The 22,876-nt window shown below is 40.3% G+C and overlaps 1 protein-coding gene across 1 annotated transcript in view; it reads left to right on the top strand.

Moving 5' to 3' along the window:
* Positions 1-22,876, top strand: part of LOC133315976 (beta-glucosidase 42) — a 40,030-nt gene that overhangs the window by 10,805 nt on the left and 6,349 nt on the right. Inside the window, exon 7 of the mRNA XM_061517688.1 lies at positions 22,235-22,460. Coding sequence (XP_061373672.1) covers positions 22,235-22,460 — 226 coding nt within the window. The remainder of the gene's footprint in view (positions 1-22,234; positions 22,461-22,876) is intronic.

Genomic DNA, 22,876 nt, shown 5'->3' with positions numbered 1-22,876 from the left:
CAAGAAAATATTATTCAGATAAAACACTTCTTCCACTTCTTTTCTTCATGGTATCAGAGCCTCGCCGCCCCTCAATTTCTCTTGTGGCATTTCTTAGCACAGGTAGGCTGGGCCTGTTGCATTGTCCACTCTTCAAGCCCAATGGGCTCTTGTGTGAGGGGGCGTGTTGAGATATATAGTCCCACATTGGTTGTATGTGCAACTAATGTGGAGTTTATAAGGCCTTGGGCACTCCCACCCTTTGAGCTAGCTTTTGGGGTGGTTATTTTTAAGTCATTTTCCTATTCCTTTTTTTTTCGTTTTAGCCACTACCCAAGCCAGAATCCTTACCTAGACACCTCCAACCACGAAACCAAGGCCACCATTAGGTTCAGAACAAAATTCCGAGCCAGCCCACAGAAGACCCGTGGCAGTATTGTTCATCACTGTAGCAATTACTGTTTCACCGTGGCCAACCCTCTTCTTGTTTTGAGGGTCAAAATCGTATTTGGAGGAACTTTTTTCTGGGTACCTGTTAGAAAGCCATGGATGCTGGAAATTCTGAAATTTTGTCTGGAACCTCACCCCTTCCCAACTCTTCGTCTTCTGGAGACAACCCAGCAATGCAGATCACCAGTCACCGTTTAAACGGTAGGAACTATGTGCAATAGTATCAATCTGTTAAGTTGTTTATCCAGGCTAAAGGGAAGATGGGGTATCTCGATGGAAAAAAGGTAAAACTAGCAGAACGTGAACCTGGTTATGATGCTTGGGTGACTGAAAATGCTTTAGTCATGACATGGCTGACTAATTCTATGGAACCAGATATCAGTCAAACTTATTTATTTCTTGATACAGCTCACGAGATTTGGGAAGCTGTTAAAGAATATTACTCTGACCTGGGCAATGCATCTCAGGCTTTTGATCTCAACACCAAGGTGAAAGAATTACGCCAAGGAGGGATGACTGTTACTGAATACTTCCTTGCTCTAAAAATACTATTGCAAGAGTTAGATCTTTATGATAAAGTAGACCTTCAAGGTTTAGAAGCTAATGCAAGGTTCAAAAATTATATAGAGAAAAGGCGTCTCTATGATTTTCTTGCTGGCCTTAATTATGATCTTGATGATGTTCGTGGAAGAATTTTGGGACAAAACCCATTACCTTCCCTTGCTACTGCTTTTTCCGAAGTACGAAGGGAGGAGCTTCGCCGAAAGGTAATGTTGGGTGATAAGGACTCTAAGTCCTCTGATGGGTCTGCCCTTATAGCAAAGAATACTGTTCGTCTTTCTGGAGACTCAAAACGTTCTGACCGTTGGTGTTCTCATTGCAATAAGGGTGGTCACACCCGTGAAAAATGTTGGGAAATTCATGGAAAACCACCAAACTGGAAACCAAAAGGACAGAACAAGAATCGTGCTAATCAAGTATCTTCCGAAGATAAAGGGGAGGTGTCTCATGTCCCTTCAAACCTTGATGGTGTTTTCCTCTTCAAGGCCCAGTATGAGCAATTTCAGAAACTGATATCTCAACCTCCCGAGGCAACTAGTCATGTTGCTCAAAAAGGTATGGCATTCCATGTTGAACGTAGTAATCGTTGGATCCTTGATTCAGGGGCCTCTGATCACATGACAGGTAATGCAACCTTATTTTGCTCAATAGGAGTATTAGAGGGTTTACACCCGAGCTTTCCTGCTTCTTTGAGAAGATCAAGAACATATTTCCTCTGGCTGATAAAAATTTCTTTGCTTGAATGAGCTACTTCTATCCCTAGGAAATATCTCAGTTTCCCAACGTCTTTGATTTCAAACTCAGAGGCAAGCCGTGTTTGCAGAATCTGTCTCTCCACAAAATCATCACCTGTGATAATAATATCATCAACATATACAAGGAGCACAGTAAGCTTCCCATTTTGGAAGTGCTTGAAGAAAAGAGTGTGATCTCCTTGATTCTGTCTGTATCCTAAGGTCATCATAACCTTAGTAAATCTTCCAAACCAAGCACGAGGTGACTGCTTCAATCCATACAAGGCCTTTTTTAATCTACAAACTTTATTTTCATGTAGACTTCTTCTTCTAACTCACCATTGAGGAAAGCATTTTTCACATCAAATTGATTTATATCCCAATTGTAATGGGCAGCAAGGGATAACAAGATTCTCACTGTATTCATCTTTGCAACTGGAGCAAAGACTTCTTCATAATCAATGCCATAGGTTTGAGTGTAACCTTTGGCCACTAATCGAGCCTTATATCTCTCAAGAGTGCCATCAGAATTATATTTCAGGGCATAAACCCATCTGCACCCTACTGCTTTCTTTCCGTTGGGTCTATCAATAACCTCCCATGTTTTATTTTTCTCCAAAGCATTCATCTCCTCTTGCATGGCTTGAGCCCAATTCCTATCTTTCAAGGTTTCATGTACTGATTTTGGGATTGCAATAGAATCTAGTGCTGAAACAAAGCTTTTGTGCTGCACAGAAAGATTAGCAGAGGAAACAAAGTGGGAGATAGGGTATTGAGTACAAGAGGGACAGGAGGAACAAGTTTTTTTGTGACAAGATCTTTTTCCTTTTCTAAGAGCAATAGGTAAGTCATCAGAAGTAGAAGCAATAGGTAAGTCATTAGAGATATCAGAAGAAATAGACAAATCATGAGAGGAAATAATATTAGAATCAGAAACAGGAGATTCAGGAGACTCAGAAGAAATAGGAGATTCAGGAGACTCAGAAGAAATAGGAGATTCAGGAGACTCAGAAGAAATAGGAGATTCAGGACTTACCAGTGGTTCAGACGATTGAGGTTGCTGGTGAGACAGTATGGGTTGTATCTCAGGTGTATTTGAAGGTTCTGACACACCAGGAGCAGACACACTAGGAAGAGAGAAGATTGATCCAGACTCAAAGAAAGAAGGGGACGAGTCTTCTGAAGAACTGTTCTCCCCCTGACGATGAGGACCCAGGAAATAAGATTCAGATTCTTGAAAGGTGACATCCATAGAAACAAAAAATTTCCGACTTGGTGGATGATAACACTTGTACCCTTTTTTATAAGGGTTATAACCAAGGAAGACACACTTAAGAGCCCTAGGATCCAACTTACTCCGATGTTGTTTATGAACATGGACAAAGGCAACACATCCAAACACTCTTGGTGGAAGGCTCTGCAATATGAGAACAGAAGGAAAGAAGGAAGTCATGGAATGAATAGGACTGATATTGTTAAGGACCCGTGAAGGTAAACGGTTGATCAAAAAAGTTGCAGCTAATACTGCTTCTCCCCAATAAGAACTAGGAACAGATGTCTGGAAAAGTAGTGCTCTAGCAACTTTAAGAAGGTGACGATTTTTCCTTTCAGCAACCCCATTTTGTTGAGGGGGTATCAACACATGTGAGCTCATGAATCATACCTCTGTCTAAAATGAATTGTGACAGGCGTTGATTGACGTACTCAGTACCATTATCAGATCTGAGTCTTTTAATACCTTTACCAAACTGAGTCTCAACCATGTGATGAAACCGAATAAATATCTCTGGTACTTCAGACTTGTCTTTCATCAAGTATATCCATGTTATCCGAGTACAATCGTCAATAAAAGAAACAAACCACCTTGCACCTGAAACACTGTGCACTTTAGAAGGGCCCCAAACATCAGAATGGATAAGAGAAAAAGGTTCCCTGCTTTTAATAGTGCTAGAAGGAAATGACACTCGATGGTGTTTTGCAAATTCACAAACATCACAATGAAAGGTCTCAACCGACTTATTGAGAAACAGAGAGGGGAACATAGACTTCAAAAGACTAAATGGTGGATGCCCCACACGCTTGTGATGGAGCCAAATCATAGACTCTGCAGTAGAAGGATGACGTGTCATTAATAACTGATTTTTGCTAGCATGGTCTGGAAGGAGATGATACAACCCATCCTGTTCATTAGCAACTCCAATAAGATCCTGAATAAGACAATGAAAAGGAAAAAATGTGATAGAACAATTCAAATCAGTTGTAAGTTTTTGAGTGGAGATAAGATTAGTAGAAAGCTGAGGAACATAAAGAACATTTTTAAGAAACAAGGAAGGTTGAATTTGAATGTTATCAGAACCAATAACTGATTTATGGGATCCATCAGCTACGGATATAGTATGACTACCAACAGTAGGATGATAAGAACAAAACAACTCAGTACGACAAGCCATATGATCAGTTGCACCAGAATCCAAAATCCATAAGGTTTTAAAATCAGTGCAAGAAGCAAGAAGAGATATAGAACGTGTGCTCTTACCAGATAAGATCGAAGAACTATCATGCTCGGCCATTCTTTAACAAAAAAGTTAACAACCAGCGATAAAATCAACCAAACAGAATATCAAATGACCTCTGATCAGAAAAATAATCACAGATCCAGACAGAAGACAAGAAGACGAGAAGAATGGTGGTGGTCCGGTCCAAAAACACGGCCGCACGCGCCTCCACGCGCCGGAGAAAGGAGCTGCGCATGGGATTCACTCGCCGGGAAAGGGGCAGTGCGTGAGAGCGCGTGGAGGGGCTTCTCCGGCTGAGATTTTTTTGGTGTGGTCGTCCGGTGAGCGCGCACCTGTCTGTGGGTGGTCGCGGTTGAAAAGTCGTCGGAAAGTGGTCCAAACAGTGAAGACAGATCTGATTGGAGGCGGTCGGAGGTGTTTCGGTCGTTTGTGGCGGAGGAACAATGTGTAGAATGATAGAACAGAGGAAAAATAAGGTCAACAATGGTCCCTTTGGTCCAAAAGGTCTCCGCAAAAATTTACCGGTGGCGGCTGATGGCGGCAAGAGGCAAAGAAATTAGGGTTTTGTTAAAAAAGAAGAAGATAATATGTGCGGAAGCAAAGCCCTCAGATCGAGAGCTCTGATACCAACTTGAAAAAGGTATTTTAATATATTATTGAATTGTAAATAATCTGTACAAAGGGTTCTCTATTTATAGAGAATACTTGACCTAATTTTGACCTAATGGGCTTGGCCCAATACAACAAATAAATGACTAATAATAACTAAATAATTATTATTTACAACACAAAGCATTCTCGTGCCAGTTATTCTTCTAAAAAATATCATGAATCTTCTCCCTTTACATTGATTCATAGTGATATTTGGGAACCTGCTCGTGAAAAAAATGTCTCGGGTGCTCGTTGGTTTATTACTTTCATTGATGATCATTCTAGGGTATGTTGGGTATACCTCTTGAAAGATAAGTCTGATGCGGCATCCACCTTTAAAAATTTTCATGCTATGACTCAAACTCAATTCCAGACCTCTATCAAAATTCTGCGAACAGACAACGGTACTGAATATTTTAATTCTGTTCTTGGAGATTACCTAAACCAGCATCGAATTATTCATCAAAGTTCTTGTCCTAACACCCCTCAACAAAATGGGGTGGCTGAAAGAAAAAATAAACATCTAATTGAAGTTGCTCGAGCTCTTTTATTCACGATGCATGTCCCTAAATATCTGTGGGGGGAAGCCGTCTTGACAGCCTCTTATCTCATTAACCGGATTCCTTCTCAGGTACTAAATTTTCATTCTCCTTTATCTTGTCTTACTAAATTTTTTCCCTCTTTCAGTGCTGTTTCTTCTCTTCCTCTCATAATATTTGGCTGTGTGGTTTTTGTGCATATTCCTCCACATCACAGGTCCAAACTTGACCCTAAATCTGTTAGATGTGTCTTCATAGGATATTCCCCTAATCAAAAAGGTTATAAGTGTTACTCACCTTCTCTCCGTAAGGTTTTTGTTTCTATGGATGTTACCTTTTAGGAGACACAATCCTTTTTTTCCCCGACTTCTCTTCAGGGGGAGTCTATTGGTATTGGTATTGGTATGTATGAAGATAAGCCTGGAAAACCAAATGATGTTGTTGTCTTACCTTGGCCTTTGGAAACAGGGGGAGTTATTAGAAAGGAAACAAGGGGAGCAACTATACCTGAATCTAATGATCCTCCTTGTGATCCTCCTGGTAAATGGGGAAAATTTTACAGCAGGCGCAAAACACATGAAGATACTCTAGACTGCCAGGATCCTGATTCGAGTCCTTGTTCCAGCAACCCACTTGAATGTACTTGTACAACCAACATTGATATGCCTATTACTCTTCGGAAAGGTACTAGATCTTGCACTGCTCATCCTATTTCCCATTATATCTCATATGAAAAGTTGTTTCCAGGTTTTCGTGCTTTCAACACTATGTTAGATAGTACCAGGATACCCAAAAATATCCAAGAAGCACTTGATGACCCAAAATGGAGGAGTGCTGTATTAGAAGAAATGGATGCACTTACAAAAAATGGAACATGGGAGTTTGTGACATTACCTAAAGGAAAGAAAACTGTTGGTTGCAAGTGGGTGTTCACAATAAAATTCAATGCAGACAATAACATCAATAGGTATAAGGCCAGATTAGTTGCTAAGGGATTTACTCAGACTCATGGGATAGATTATCAGGAGACATTTGCTCCTGTTGCCAAACTTAACACTATCCGCGTTCTGCTATCTCTTGCCTCCAACCTTGATTGGCCATTGCAACAGTTAGATGTTAAGAATGCCTTCTTGAATGGTGATCTACATGAGGAAGTTTACATGGATCCACCTCCTGGTTTTGAAAAAGGGGATGGTTCTGTGTGCAAGTTGCAGAAGTCTCTCTATGGACTTAAACAATCTCCCAGAGAATGGTTTGGGAAATTTACTCAAGCTGTTAAGGGAAGAGGGTTCACCCAAGCTCAGACTGATCACACCTTATTTTTTAAACACTCCGACAAAGGAAGAATTGCTATTCTGATCGTTTATGTTGATGACATAATTATCACTAGTAATGATAGCGAGGAGATAACCTCTTTAAAAAAATGTTTAGCTGACCAGTTTGAACTTAAAGATCTTGGATCTCTCAAATATTTCCTTGGCATAGAAATTGCTCGGAGTAAGGAAGGAATTTCTTTAACTCAGAAAAAATACATTCTAGACCTGTTGCAAGAAACAGGTATGCTTGGGTGCAAGCCGGCAGAGACTCCAATTGAAGCTAATATCAAGATGGGTGTTGAGGACGGGGAAGATGTTGATAGGGAGCAGTACCAGAGACTAGTGGGGAAATTAATCTATTTGTCTCACACTCATCCTGATATTGCATTTGTTGTGAGCATGGTTAGCCAATTCATGCATTATCCTAAGGAAAAACACCTTAGTGCTATTTATATAATTCTCAAATACCTCAAAAATACCCCTGGTCGAGGAATTTTCTTTAAGAAGGGGCACAAAAGGATGATTGAAATCTATACAGATGCAGACTGGGCTGGCTCTGCAATGGACCGAAGATCTACTTCAGGATATTGTACTTATGTCTGGGGAAACTTTGTGACCTGGAGAAGTAAGAAACAAACTGTTTTTGCAAGAAGCAGTGCAGAAGCAGAATTTCGGGCTCTAGCCCATGGTATTTGTGAAGGAATTTGGTTACGAAGGCTTCTGGAGGAGTTGAAGATCTCCTATTCCCTACCTATCAGATTATATTGTGATAATAAGGCTGCTGTCAGCATTGCTCAAATTCCTGTTCATCATGACAGAACAAAACATGTGGAAGTTGATCGTCACTTTATCAAAGAGAAGTTAGAAGACGGTAGTGTATGCTTGACATATATACCTACCAAGGAACAGACGGCAGATATCCTCACCAAAGGATTACTTAAGCCGACCTTTGAGAATTTGATCAGCAAGTTGGGAATGATCAATATATATCTCCTAACTTGAGGGGGAGTGTAGAATATGTAGAATATTCTAGATAGTATTTATTGATGTAGTTGGTAGTTGTATATTTATTGATGTAGTTGGAGGTTGCATATTTATTAAAGTAGTTGAGGTAGTTGGATGTACTCAATATAAAAAGGACCCATTGGGTCTCTCAATGAATCAAGAAAATATTATTCAGATAAAACACTTCTTCCACTTCTTCTTTTCTTCACAAACTTACACTAAAAGCTTTCTTGTTATTTAAGTCATTAACTCTAAGTGATATTATAGTTCAGAGGTTCGAAGTGAGTTGTCATAAATAGCTAACCCTTATTGGAATTACATTGCTCGAGAGTTGATCTCATTGAGTGATGAAGAAAATTTTAAGGTGCCACTGACAGAACTTACTCAAGTAAGTGGCTGTGTTTTAGCCAAAAAATGAGGTTTCTGAACCTCAAATTTCCTGGCATCAGAGGCTTTGTTCCAACATGTAATTCTGTACAAGTTATACCTAATCCTAGGCACTTACACATGGTTCAAGACTTCGGTGCAAAGGGAGAGGGTCATTGTCCTTACAATGAGTGTACTGAAGAATACATTGTATTTATGAAAACACATCTGTGATCTATTCATACTTCAACTAGTCTCTGGAACTTTTTAAATAGGGAAGAATAATAGCTTGAAGTGCGAAACAACTTCAGAATCAGAGTTATCTTATTTCATATATAGGATTGAGGCATAGTTAAATCAATGTTGCAGAAATGTGGACCCTTGTTTGGGCTACCTGTAGTATTCCAGAATGTTCTTATAGAGAATGTTTGTGACAGAAACCCACTCTAATACTGCTAAAAACTGGGAACTAACCTGAGATTACAGAAACTGAAATAAGAAATTGATACAGACCAACCACTAATTAACAGAACTAAAGGAATTAATGCAGTACTTTGGATCTGAATATTATACCTTCATATATTGAAGCACAAACGATTACAAACAGAGACACGTTAACAACAATTCTTGCAGGAAATATGAAATTACAATGACACTAAGAAAAACACAATGCAGGAAAAAGTAAGATAGTGTGGAACACATATGAGAGGTTCCACTCTCTCCCAATCCCAAAAAGGGCCGAAGCAATTCCCAAAGATTCGAGATACCCTCACTCTTCTCCCTCCTTGATATTTAACCATCTCAACCTCCCTTCCCATGCCATTCTGTTGAAACTGCTTTGCTGAGTCAGCAAAGGTTGGGCCCACATTATTTTATTCCTTCCTATACATACATGATCTTGGGCCAGATCGTATCAATACTCCCCCCTTTTAAGCACCTTGTCCTCAAGGTGCAGATAGGCTCTTGAGAACTGTTAGAATATTAGATATGATATGATTATATTTGATTAGATATGATTGGATTCTGTCTTATCTGTAAATAGTCTGACTGTATTCTGACTGTATTAGGATTAGGTTTGGATTAGGTTTGCACCTTACACTTAAGCCCATTAGGGTCTCTATATATTGTAACTCCCTGACACAGATCAATACACAACGTATTCTTTTACATTCAACTTGGTATCAGAGCTATTTCGTTCTGGGAACCCTCGCTTCCGCTTAGAAATCTTGTTCTTCGCTTTAAAACCTAAGCCCACTACTTATGAGTCATCTTTTCTTTGCCGTGCGTCCTTCCGGTAAGATATCAAAGGCTGTAAGTCCTCTCCAGGCATCTTCTGCACGTGTCCACAGTCACCGGAGCACCATCAGCCACCGTCAGCCACTGTTCAGGCTGCCAGAGTACTTTTCCGGCGAGTTTTCAGTCTGGAACGAACGCGAACAGAACCCTCTCCTCCCGGCGACCTTCTCTGTGGAAGTCCGGCCACCATCGGAGTTGTCACGCGCTCTCACGCGCCTCCAGTCTTCTCTGCGCGTGGGCTTCACGCGCCACCTTCTGCCGGCGCGTGAGCACTATTCCGACGGCTTTTTCCGGCCGGTCTTGGACAGAGAAGCTCGTCTTCTCCTCCTCTTTCTGGACCTGTGGTTGGTTCTTTGTGGGTCTGACTTTTTGTGCGCACCTCTTCTTGATTGGTGATCAGGTTCGTTTCTCTTTATTCGGTTTGTATCTTTGTGATTTGATACTATGGCAGCAAACCCTCCAATTCATTCGGAGGTCAAGTCTCCATCTCCTCCTTTGAGAAATTCTCCCAATATCATCTCTACCAATATTGGGTCCATTACCTCTTCAAAATTGAAGGGATCTGTTAATTACAAGAACTGGGCCACCTCTGTTCGAGTTTGGTTCTTTGGACAAGGATATGGGAACCATCTCACAACTAAGTCTACTGATGTCCCTAAGGAGGACAAGTCTGATTGGGAAAAGATTGACAACCAACTTCTGAGTATCCTCTGGCAATCCATTGATCCGATTGTCTTGGATATCTTTTATTCATTTCAAACTTGCACTGAAGTGTGGGAGGAAGCAAAAAACCTCTACACTAATGATGTTCAGCAGCTCTATTTCATCATCTCTCAGTTTATGGAATTGAGCAAATCATCCGACATTCAGATGGAGACATATATTGGCAAGAGTCGCTCTTTGATGCAGGCATATTTGGATATGCTGCCTTACCCTACTGATGCTACTGCATATCGGAAACAGGTGGAACGTCTCTTTATGGTTGCCACACTTTCTGGCCTTCCCGAAGAATATGATAATGTTCGTGATACTATCTTGACTAGTGGGGAGCCTGATCTATCCATGACGTATCAGCGTCTTCTGAATTTGAATAAGAAATCTGCTCCTGCATCGTCTTCTGCTGTTGATTCTACTGCTCTAGTTTCCCGTGCTGATTTTCGCGGGCATATTGGAGGTGGACGTGGTCGTGGTAGAGGCCCAGGAGGCCGGGGCCCAGGAGGACGTAGCCCAGGAGGTCGTGGCCCAGGAGGTCCAGTCGGACGTGGTCAGCGACCTCGTTGTCATTACTGTCAGCAACTTGGTCATTATGAGGAACGCTGCTACACCAAGTATCCTCACATGCGACCTTCTTTTGCTGCTAATGTAGCTCAATCGGATACTGCTTCAAATGGTTCAGTCTCTCTCTCCTCTGAAGAATATGCAGCATTCCAGGCCCTTCTCAGGAAGTCCTCTCCTCAATCTCAGGCCTCTGCTTCAGAAACTGGTAATCCTGTTGCTTGTGTTTCTCATTCTGCATCACTTGGTCCTTGGATATTTGACTCAGGTGCTACTGATCACCTCTGTGGTAATAAGGAACTCTTTTCTTCCCTTACATATTCTAATAATTTACCCTCTTTTACTCTTGCTGATGGAACTAAGGCCCCCGTTCATGGGATTGGACAAATCTGTCCAACCTCCTCATTGACCTTGACATCTGTCTATTACATTCCTCACATCTCTTATAATTTAATATCGGTTAGTAAATTGATCAATTCTCTTAATTGTATTGTCACATTCTCAAACCATTCTGTTTCTGTGCAGGACCCGGGTACGGGGAAGATGATTGGAGTGGGCCGTGAGTCACGGGGTCTGTTCTACCTTGATGTGCCGAGTCGATCAGTTGCTTGTTCTCTCACAGAATCTCCACAGCTCATCCACAGTCGTCTCGGGCATCCTATTCTTGCGAAATTGCAAAAGATGGTTCCTCTTTTATCCGGTCTTCAAACTTTAGATTGTCAGTCATGTCAGCAAGGAAAGCACATACGCTCCTCCTTTGCTAATCGAGTCAATACACGAGCTGATGCTCCTTTTTCAATTATTCATTCAGATGTTTGGGGTCCTAGTCGTAGTGTGTCTATTTTAAGTTTTCGGTATTTTGTCACCTTTATTGATGATTTCTCCCGTTGTACTTGGATTTATTTAATGAAAAACCGTTCTGATGTGTTTTCTATTTATCAAAAGTTTTCTGCTGAAATTCATATTCAATTTGGTGCTTCTATTCGTATTTTACGTAGTGATAATGCTAAGGAGTATGTTTCTGTTGACTTTTCTCACTTCTTAGCCACACAGGGTACTTTACACCAAACCACTTGTCCTCACACTCCACAACAAAATGGAGTAGCTGAACGTAAGAATAGACATCTCATTGAGATTGCCAGGACTCTTCTTATTCACATGCATGTTCCTCTTCACTTCTGGGCTGATGCAGTCCTTGCTTCTTGCTTTCTCATCAACCGCATGCCTTCATCTGTGCTTAATAATGATATTCCTCATAACTTATTGTTTCCAGATGTTCCTCTCTTTCCTCTATCCCCACATGTTTTTGGTTGTACCTGTTTTGTTCATGATCTCACTCCTGGTAAGGATAAGTTAACATCCAAAGCCTTTAAATGCATTTTTCTTGGTTATTCTCTTCTTCAAAAGGGTTATCGCTGTTACTCTCCTGACCTCAAGCGTTACTTAGTTTCCGCGGATGTCACCTTTTTTGATCAACAACCCTTTAATTCTATCCCATCTCCATTGTCACAGGTTGATCATGTTCTTCCTGTTCTTTTCCTTGACTTGTCTTTGCCAGATGCAGGTGCTTCTACTCCAGATAAGCCATCACATATTGCTCCAGTACCTAAGGACCGTCCACTTCTCACTTATCAGCGTCGTAAGACAGTACCTCCAGTCGACTCGACCCCTGCTGACTCATTGCCCTCTGCAGTTGATTCTTCCCCTCCGGATCCTTCACCAGAGGCTCTTCCCATTGCTCAAAGAAAAGGTACACGTACTACTCGTAATCCTTATCCTCTTTATACCTTCTTGAGCTATGATCGCCTTTCTCCTCCTCATTTCACCTTTGTTTCTAGTCTTTCTTCTGTTTCTATTCCTAAGACCACAGGTGAAGCACTTTCCCATCCAGGATGGCGCCAAGCGATGCTTGATGAGATGATCGCACTTCATACCAATGGCACTTGGGACCTTGTTTCTGCTCCTCCAGAGAAGTCTATAGTTGGTTGTCGCTGGGTGTTTACTGTGAAAGTTGGACCTGATGGCCATGTTGATCGTCTCAAGGCACGCCTAGTTGCCAAGGGTTTTACTCAAATCTTTGGCCTTGATTATAGCGATACATTCTCTCCAGTCGCTAAGATGGCGTCCGTCCGCCTATTTCTTGCCCTTGCTGCTGTTCGTCACTGGCCACTCCTTCAACTTGACATCAAAAATGCATTTCTTCATGGTGATTTACAAGAAGAAGTTTACATGGAGCAACCACCTGGTTTTGTTGCTCAGGGGGAGTCTGGGAAGGTATGTCGTCTTCGAAAATCCTTATATGGTCTCAAGCAGTCTCCTCGAGCATGGTTCAGTCGCTTCAGTTCTGTTGTACAGGCGTTTGGCCTAATTCGCAGTAAAGTTGACCATTCTGTATTCTATAGGATTACATCTCCTAACAAGTGCATCTATTTGTTAGTCTATGTTGATGACATCATCCTCACCGGAAGTGATCAAGACGGAATCCATCAGTTAAAACAACATTTATTCAGTGCATTTCAAACAAAGGACCTTGGGAAGCTGCGTTACTTCTTGGGAATTGAGGTGGCGCAATCTAGACAGGGCATTTCTATCTGTCAAAGGAAGTATGCCTTGGATATCCTAGAGGAGACTGGTATGTTGGGGTGTAAACCAGTTGATACACCAATGGATCCTAATGTTAAGTTATTGCCCAGACAGGGGGAGCCGTTATCTGATCCTGGACGTTATCGAAGGCTGATTGGGAAGCTCAATTATCTTACTGTGACTAGGCCAGATATTTCTTCCGCTGTCAGTACGGCCAGTCAGTTCCTTGATTCCCCTTGTGATTCACATTGGGATGCTGCTGTGAGGATCCTCCGATACATCAAAGGAGCACCAGGAAAAGGTTTGTTGTATTCGGATCAGGGAAATACAGAAATTTGTGGTTACTCAGATGCCGATTGGGCAGGATCACCCTCGGACAGACGCTCTACTTCTGGTTATTGTGTCTTCTTCGGAGGAAACTTAATCTCATGGAAAAGCAAGAAACAACCTGTTGTTTCCCGATCTAGTGCAGAAGCTGAGTATCGTGCAATGGCAAATACTACCTGTGAGTTGATCTGGTTAAAGCAGTTGATTCAGGAGCTTCATCTTTGTGAACAGAAACAACCCATGACACTCATCTGTGATAATCAAGCTGCGCTACATATATCCTCTAATCCTGTTTTTCATGAGAGGTCCAAACATATAGAGATTGATTGTCACTTCATTCGGGAAAAGATTCAGTCAGGAGAAATCAAGACAGCTTTTGTCAACTCATCTAATCAACTAGCAGATGTTTTCACTAAAGCTCTTAGAGGTCCTCGGGTTGAATACATTTGTAACAAGCTTGGTGCTCATAATATATACGCACCAGCTTGAGGGGGAGTGTTAGAATATTAGATATGATATGATTAGATTTGATTAGATATGATTGGATTCTGTCTTATCCGTAAATAGTCTGACTGTATTCTGACTGTATTAGGATTAGGTTTGGATTAAGTTTGGGCCTTACACTTAAGCCCATTAGGGTCTCTATATATTGTAACTCCCTGACACAGATCAATACACAACGTATTCTTTTACATTCAACTAGAACTTTATTCCGGGATCCCACTGCTTGAATTGAAGGGGTGCCTTTATGCAAGACGTATAGTTACTTCCTCCAGGATCCCAGAGCACTTTTGTTGTCATTCCATTATCAATAATCTTCTCCATAAAGCAATTACCATATATTTGGGGTTTAACAACATAAGCTAACAAATCAAATTCAATAGAATCACCCATGGAGTCCAGAAGCAGAAAACTTAATAAATCTTCTTCATTTTGCTCACCCACTAGGTCCACATAACACACTTGAATAAACATGATGTGATATATTTTCTCATCATCCTTATCCCCTCTCTCGACAAGATCAAAGTAATAAACTTTTTGAAATTTTCCAATCTTTGTCTCTTCTCTGTCATCTATGTAAGCAACAACACGGAGGGATGAATGCATTAACATCAGATTGGGAATATTATTATTGTAGCAGCTTCTATTTATTTTATTTTTGTACTTTTTCGAAAAACCATATTGTTGGGCAGAAACAATATAGGTGAACTTTAAATCAACCATAGCTTTTGCTGGTTCGAAAAACTTATCTTTGTCAGAGAAATCCATCATCCGGTGACCATATGAGCTAGCATTTTCTCCTGCAAATTCTATGAAGTGCTGAAGATTCGAATCTTGCCAATGGTAAATCAGTCCTCTCACTAGCAATTGCCCTTTGTAAGATGCCCACTGACGAGTAAGCTCCTCCTTATTTTCTTCAAAACAATCACTTTTTATACATTCATGGAAACTACCCCATCCATCATGATATATCTTTATCTGGCAGAATAAAATTGATACTCCATCTTCATGTTTCTTATCGCATTCTGCAATAAAATAGAGACCCACCATCGCTTGATCGCTCGTCCTCCATTTCGTGCTCCACACAGAGCGTTCCATTGTATGAGTGAAAGATCCTCCATTGCGAAATGCTTTCTAACTGAACCTCAGGCCACAAAATAGAGATGGCGACAACCTCACCTTTGAAACCCACGCTTCTTCTCACCTTGTTATGTTTCCTCTGACAGTCCCCGTAACCAACCAAGAAAGCTAGGTTTTTCTGTTGATAGAAAAAGTGGGCCAGTGGGTCCATGATTAACCAGGCTGGTTGGCTTTTAATTGTAAGCCCACAATCCGGAACGGTCCAATTCACCCCAATTTGATGACACCCATAATTTTTGGGCCCACTTGCCTCAACCAAATTTATGGGCTCAGATGTCCACTCCTTACATAAATCTAACATGAAGAAATAATTCTCTTCAAATTGGGCTAATACTATCATTTCTGAATTGAAAATTTGGGCCGGGTTTAAAATTTGACCCAAGTTTTTGTTTGCCCTAGTTTGATCCTTCTTCCACCTCTTGCACATTCTTAATCGCCTCCTTTTTCCAGAATTACGCAGCAATGAACATTCTAATTTCACAAAAAAATTCAAGTCTGGAGGTTTGGGTAATGGTGGTGGTTGTTCCACCACCTCTCCTTCTTCACGCGTTTGCAACCACCTTCTTCCCTCATGGTTGGGCCGTTCAAAGCCCTCCATCTCCTTAAGAAAAAATAGATCTGGTGGGTTCACAACCATGGCTGTTAGTTGCCTTTTCAAAGCTACTTCTCCATTTTCTTCTTCATTTTCTATAGTCTCTTCATGCTCAACATCTTCTCCCTTAATCACCACTCTCTTTGAATCTCCTTTTGTCTCGTGTTTCCTCAAAGCAATTTCTGGATCTGTTTGTTCATCCTTCATCTCATGAATGTGGCTAACAGACTTGCACCTCCTTAGATCGTGACCTTTGTTGACTGGTTCGCTAGAATTGAAGCCCAGATCATGATCATCTACCTTGGCGTGATCTTTTCTGTCTTGATAGCTACAATTGTAGCTCACATCTTGTTCATCTTCTTTTGCTTTCTTTTCTTTCAACAGTTTGGTCTCCTCTACAAAGTTTTGATTTATCTTTGTTTCTGAACTGGGACGTTCCGTTTCTTCTTCTTCGTCGCAAAGATATAAATGTGGATCGTATTCCAGTTGATATTCCTTTAGCATCTCCTTGGAGAGATCCCACCAACTTGCCTTCAAATTCGATCCCCTCCAGAAAAGGTACCAGATGCGTGCATGTCTTTTAAGTCCCTTTGCCGCTTCTGATACTTTCTTAGTTTCCGGCGTTCCTTTAGCTTTGAAGTATCGCTCCATTTGAATATGCCATCCATAAGCTTCGACTCCATCAAACACTGGAATCATTTTGAAATAACCCTGATACCAATTGATACAGACCAACCACTAATTAACAGTACTAAAGGAATTAATGCAGTACTTTGGATCTGAATATTATACCTACATATATTGAAGCACAAACGATTACAAACAGAGACACGTTAACAACAATTCTTGCAGGAAATATGAAATTACAATGACACTAAGAAAAACACAATGCAGGAAAAAGTAAGATAGTGTGGAACACATATGAGAGGTTCCACTCTCTCCCAATCCCAAAAAGGGCCCAAGCAATTCCCAAAGATTCGAGATACCCTCACTCTTCTCCTTCCTTGATATTTAACCATCTCAACCTCCCTTCCCATGCCATTCTTAATATTGATGGGCTAGGATTAGTGGGCCCAAGTTTAGCAATGCAAAATTAGTTACTGAATTAGCTAGTTTGTTATAGAAACTATTCTAGAAGATTCCTAAATAATAGAATATAAGGAGGGGTTGTAGGAGTGTGAGGTATTCATGTATTTAGAATATTTGGAGTGGGGTTTTGGGAAAGATCTCTTTGGCCTAGGTATTTGGCTTTAGAGTGAGTGAGGTCTTTTGGTGTTTATTTTCTGTATTTCCTTTATATTTTCTGCAATTTATCCTTGTAAGGAGCTTGTCTCCATTTATATTTCTGCAATTTCTTATGAATAATATTAGGTTCCATCAATTTGGTATCAGAGCACTTCCGATCTAGGGGTGCTTTCTGGTCCAGATTCAAAATAAAAATAAAAATCGAGCAACAGATCCAGGATACAATGGTTCCAACATTTTATGGAGAAGGAGACGGCGCTTGGGGATGGCAAATTGCTATGGAGCAATATTTTCAAGAAAAACAAATAAAGGAAGAGGCTCAACAATTGGCAGAAACTCTGAAGGGGCTTGAAGGATGTGCGTTCTACTGGTCTAGGCTTTGGAATCTTAACAATCCTAATGCAAAATTGTGAGATTTTACCAAAGCATTTATAAATAAATATCTACCTGAGATTTATTTGGTAGAGAAAGAAGAAAAAAAAAGCCACAGTAGAGGAAGAAACGCAAAAAGAAGGAGAACGAGCAGATCCATGCTCAGAAAAAGGAACCGAAGATACCAAATAAAAAAAATAGAAGAAATAGAAGATGAAGAAAAAGAAGCAACCAAAGGAACAGAAGACAACATCAACCAAAAAGAAGTAGATACAGCGATTGCAGAAAAAGAAGATGAAACAGAGGTTGAAAAAGAAGAAGGAGAAGGAGACGCTAAGGCATATCAAATCTCAGAAAAAGAAGCAGAAGAAATTACAGAAAAAGAAGAAGAAGAAGAAGAAGTGCAGGAGGATGAAGAAGATCATGAGGAAGAAGAAGATGTTGAGGCAGAAATGCACTTGCAGGCAGTGGCAGATTTGGGAAGAATGAAGGTGTGGGCACAAGGGGTGGAAGAAGGCGAAGTGATGATGGGAAGATGGGGAGGTGGAACGGGCTGGAGCGGAAATGGGTCTTTGTCGTTCAGCCATGGGAAGAACCAGTCACGAGGAGAGCACGTAGGGGAACAAGGAATGATCCGGAGACGAAGCGGATCTGTTACAGGTCGAAACGGAGGTGGATTTGGAGGTGCTCATGGGTTTGTGGGTCGAGATGCTTTAGAAAACAAGGATGGGCATAATGGGTTACAGAGGGGTCCAACTAATAGACAAAATGGGCCTAATCTTTTGGCCCAACATGGGGGATTCAATTCTGAAAGCCTATGACAGGCTTTAGTCACTAATGTTGCAAACCCTATGCTAACAAAAGGAGGGCCTCACGAAGGTGGTGCAGCTACATACACAAGGGTTTCACATTATTTAGGAGCTGAGATTCCACATGCTGCCCGAGTTGCTGTTTTAGCTGGAATGCCTCTTGTAGTCATGGAGACATGTATAATAAGTGCAACTCCCTTTGCTTGCCGCCATGTTTATGGTTATATTTTCGGTTACGAGAAGCTAGTTGCTGAATACGTCACTGCAATGGCTCCTCTGGTTAGTAAATCTATTGTACTGGACAACATGTCTGTCAATTCCCTTTGTCAACTCCTTCTTTGGCATGTGTTGATTATGGGTAAGGGTGGAAATAAGCCTTACGAAGAAGAGAGGGGATTACATGGTTGGGTTTTCATACCAATGCACTCTGTTTTCTGGACAGAAACTCCACAAAATACAGAGCGTGGGGACTGTGGTTTTATACTCTGTTTCAGGGCCAACAATTCCACAGAAAACAGAGCATTAGAGGGCAAGAAAGGAACAACAATTTGTAAGGTTGTAGCAGTGCCCAACGACAATTCTTTGACTTCTAGCATAACTGGGTATACATGCTTCAAGCAATGGGACCCTGGTGGATGATCAATTACATCCCCTATCATCTTCCTCACCTTGAGGACAAGATGAATTTTGAATGGGGAGTATTGATGGGCTAGGATTAGTGGGCCCAAGTTTAGCAATGCAAAATTAGTTACTGAAATAGCTAGTTTATTATAGAAACTATTCTAGAAGATTCCTAAATAATAGAATATAACGAGGGGTTGTGGGAGTGTGAGGTATTGATGTATTCAGAATATTTGGAGTGGGGTTTTGGGAAAGGATCTCTTGGGATCTCTTTGGCCTAGGTATTTGGCTTTAGAGTGAGTGAGATCTTTTGAGTGTTTATTTTCTGTATTTCCTTTATATTTTCTGCAATTTATCCTTGTAAGGAGCTTGTCTCCATTTATATTTCTGCAATTTCTTATGAATAATATTAGGTTCCATCAATTTGGTATCAGAGCACTTCCGATCTAGGGGTGTTCTTGATCCAGATCTGAAAAAAGAAAAAAAGAAAAAAAAATGAAGTTCAGATTTACTGCTGTTCCAAAATTCTTTGGAGAAGGAGATGATGCTTGGGGATGGCTGATCGATTTGGAACAATATTTTCAGATCGAAGGAATCAATGAAGATAAAAAATATAAGGAAGCAGTGAGAGGGCTAAGAGGGCGTGCGTTCTACTGGTATCAAGGTTGGAAGTGGTTGAATCTTACCGCAAACTTGAAGAAGTTTGAGAAGGCGTTCATAGAGAAATATTTACCTGAGATTTTATTGGTAGATGATGGAGAATCAGATCCAGCAATTTATGGTGATAAAGTAGCAAAGGAACAAATCAAAGAAGGCAAAGAGAAAGAGGCAGTAACGGTTGCTAAAAAAATAGAGATCGAAGCCAAAGTCGAACGTGAAGGAGCAGATCTAAGCTCAGAAAAAGAAGCCAAAGAGGCCAGATCAGAAAAAATTGAAGAAGAAGATGAAATCAACAAAGAAGAAGAAGAAATCAGCATCGAAGTAGAAGATGCAACAAGTGCAGAAAAAGAAGAGGAAAAAGAAGATAACGAAGAAGAATCAGAAGAAAAAGGAAAAGAAAATGAAGAAGCAAAAGAGCCAGAAGAGGCTGACGAAGAAGAAAACGAAGGAAAAAAAGAAAAAGAAATAGGAGTAGAAGAAGGGAATGAAGAGAGAGAAATTGAAGATGTAGATGAAGATGAAGTTGTTGAAGAAAGAAAAAAGGAAAGAGACGATGCAGAAAGGGAAGACGAAGAAGAAAGAAAAAAAGGAGATTAGGACAGCAGTTAGGCTTCACAGACGCTTGCAAAGTGGCTGGGAGGTACTTTTCGCTCTATCACATGACCTCTACGGCGGAGACGTTATTGGAAAGGGTGGCTGCTTTGGGAAACAACAACATCAAGGAGACTACTAGGTTAGTGATGATGAAATTATTAAAATTGGGTCATTATATTGACCCAATAAAACAGGCCCAAATTGACTTTAATCACCTCCAAGGCCAACCTAGCAATCTGGGTCTTTTTAATTTTGTGGGGTGTGAAAGTTGGGCTTGCAAGCCCATGATTTTGTTTAAAACTAGTGGATTCAAATTAACAGGTTCATTCATCTATCTATTAGACGGTCAGGTGGTAATAGGGGAATTGTTTAAATTGAACAAGTCTGAAACCAAGGATGTGAAGTGGGCATTCAACTCAACCAATCATAAGATCAAATTTTTGGTTCTGCCCCAATTGAATTTCGGAGGAGTGATGAGCTGGGTATTGCATCACTATGCTGAGTTTGAGTTATGGGCTGACAAATTGTTGATACTTGATGCTGTGATAAAATCTGCCGAATCGATGACATCTTCGATGAATTTCTTTTCCACAAGACAAAGACACTGGGGGTGAGAGGCTTCAAAATATGGGATCCGGGTGGAAGCTTCTTTCACGTTACCCATCCTTCTTTCACCTTGAGGACAAGGTGAATTTTGAAGGGGGAGTATTGATGGGCTATGACTAGTGGGCCCAAATTCAGCAATGCAAAGGAGGCCATAGTTAGTTAGGGAAACTATTCTAGAATATTCTGGTAAGTGGGATAAAAGGTGAGTGAGTGTGTGTAGTGAGATATTCATGTATTCAGAATATTTGGAGTGGGGTTTTGGGAAAGGATCTCTTGGGATCTCTTTGGCCTAGGTATTTGGCTTTAGAGTGAGTGAGGTCTTTTGGTGTTTATTTTCTGTATTTCCTTTATATTTTCTGCAATTTATCCTTGTAAGGAGCTTGTCTCCATTTATATTTCTGCAATTTCTTATGAATAATATTAGGTTCCATCAACTGCTTTGCTGAGTCAGCAAAGGTTGGGCCTACATTATTTTAATCCTTCCTATACATACATGATCTTGGGCCAGATCGTATCAGAAAGAAACAAAAACGGAGCATTACATTGACTAGGCTAGCTCTTCAAGGGGATAGCTTCCTCCCCAAAAATGAAAAATGATACCTTCCAGTTTGCAGTGCAAAGGGCTGTTGAAGTTCACTCTATGTTTTCTTTTACCCAGCAAATCCAAAAATTCTGTGAACAATAACTATTTTTTTGGGGTGATAAGATAATAGTCCAACTAGATGGAGGATAAGATGACCTCCCCAACAAAATAAATCTATGCACAAGAAGGACTAATCGAAGATTCAAGAATGTAGCAAAGCTGCTCAATCTCTCTGCAAATTAAAAAGAGAAACAGGCATGAACTGAAAAGCAAAGTGAAGTGGTAAACATAACACTATCTCATAACAAGCTAAGGGGCAAAGAAACATCCTTAATACATTGTGATTTATACATATTTGCTGTCTTTGTTTTATTACTTCACATTTGTGGATTCTCTTGACTGTATTAACAAATTTGTTTCCAAACTAGGAGTAAGGACTTATTAAATCTATAGAATGAGGGTGTTCTTCTCTCTATCTCTCTAATTGAATCTTAGCTACAAAATATTGTGCCTGTGCTTACTTTATTGCAAAAATAATACACCAAAGGAAAAACAAAACTCGTCATAGTTTTAAGTTTTAACAAATTTTATTTGTTTTTCACAGTAAAATTTCATACATTATGATTGTTTCCAAAATATTTGCTTCATTTATGTCTAATGTTTTTAGTATCTTTATTGCGATGGCCTTGTAGTCTAGTGACATCCAGCTTCCGTAGGAAGCAACTGATGCCAAGTGTGAACCATTATGCTCACATCAAGCCCATCTTTCCCCTTCTCCTTACTTGGTCTTAGGATCTCCTTTGCAATTTTTTTTCTTGGTACCTTTATTGAGAAAAGTGTTTAAAATCATCTTGAGGATTGATTTTCAATATTGTATTAATGATTGGCGTTGTTCCTACGTGGCATATGGCAGAGAATATTTTGCAGTCTATGCAGATACTTGCTTTGCAAGTTTTGGTGATAGAGTGAAGAACTGGATTACTATTAATGAGCCCCTTCAAACTGCAGTGAATGGGTATGATACAGCTATTTTTGCTCCTGGAAGACGTGAAAATACATTAGTAGAGCCATTTTTGGTAGCACATCATCAGATCTTGTCCCATGCAGCGGCTGTTTCCATATACCGAAGCAAGTACAAGGTGCAGGACAGTATTTATTTCTATGATAAACTTTTTGTTAGATCACTTTCACTTTGTATTTACTGTCTGTATATTTTGTTGCTTCTCCCCACTCCCACCTTTCTATATTTTCTTGATTTTCAAATTATGTTAATATTTGTGCTATTTTGCCAAGCTTATTGCCTATTCCAAACTTTACTTAAGGTCAGACCTGATAAAACATTAGAAGAAACAATTGAAAAAAGACCCTGCTCTAAATGGTTTTTACTGAAATTTTGGTTTTGGTTAGAGACCAATGGAGTTGATTGATCCATATAGCCAGACCCCACTTAGTTGGGGATATGGCTTTGTTGTTGTTGTTCTTCTTGATTCTCAAATTATCTGTTAATTTTGTTTAATGATTACTTATTGGTAACTCTTGAAATTATAAGGATTTA

This window comes from Gastrolobium bilobum, unplaced genomic scaffold (assembly GCF_033153095.1).
Source record: "Gastrolobium bilobum isolate Gb01-03AN ecotype WA unplaced genomic scaffold, APGP_CSIRO_Gbil_v1 utg33830, whole genome shotgun sequence".
Classification (NCBI taxonomy): domain Eukaryota; kingdom Viridiplantae; phylum Streptophyta; class Magnoliopsida; order Fabales; family Fabaceae; genus Gastrolobium; species Gastrolobium bilobum.
The sequence above is the reverse complement of the archived record's forward strand: the minus strand, read 5'-3'. Positions and strand labels throughout refer to the sequence as shown.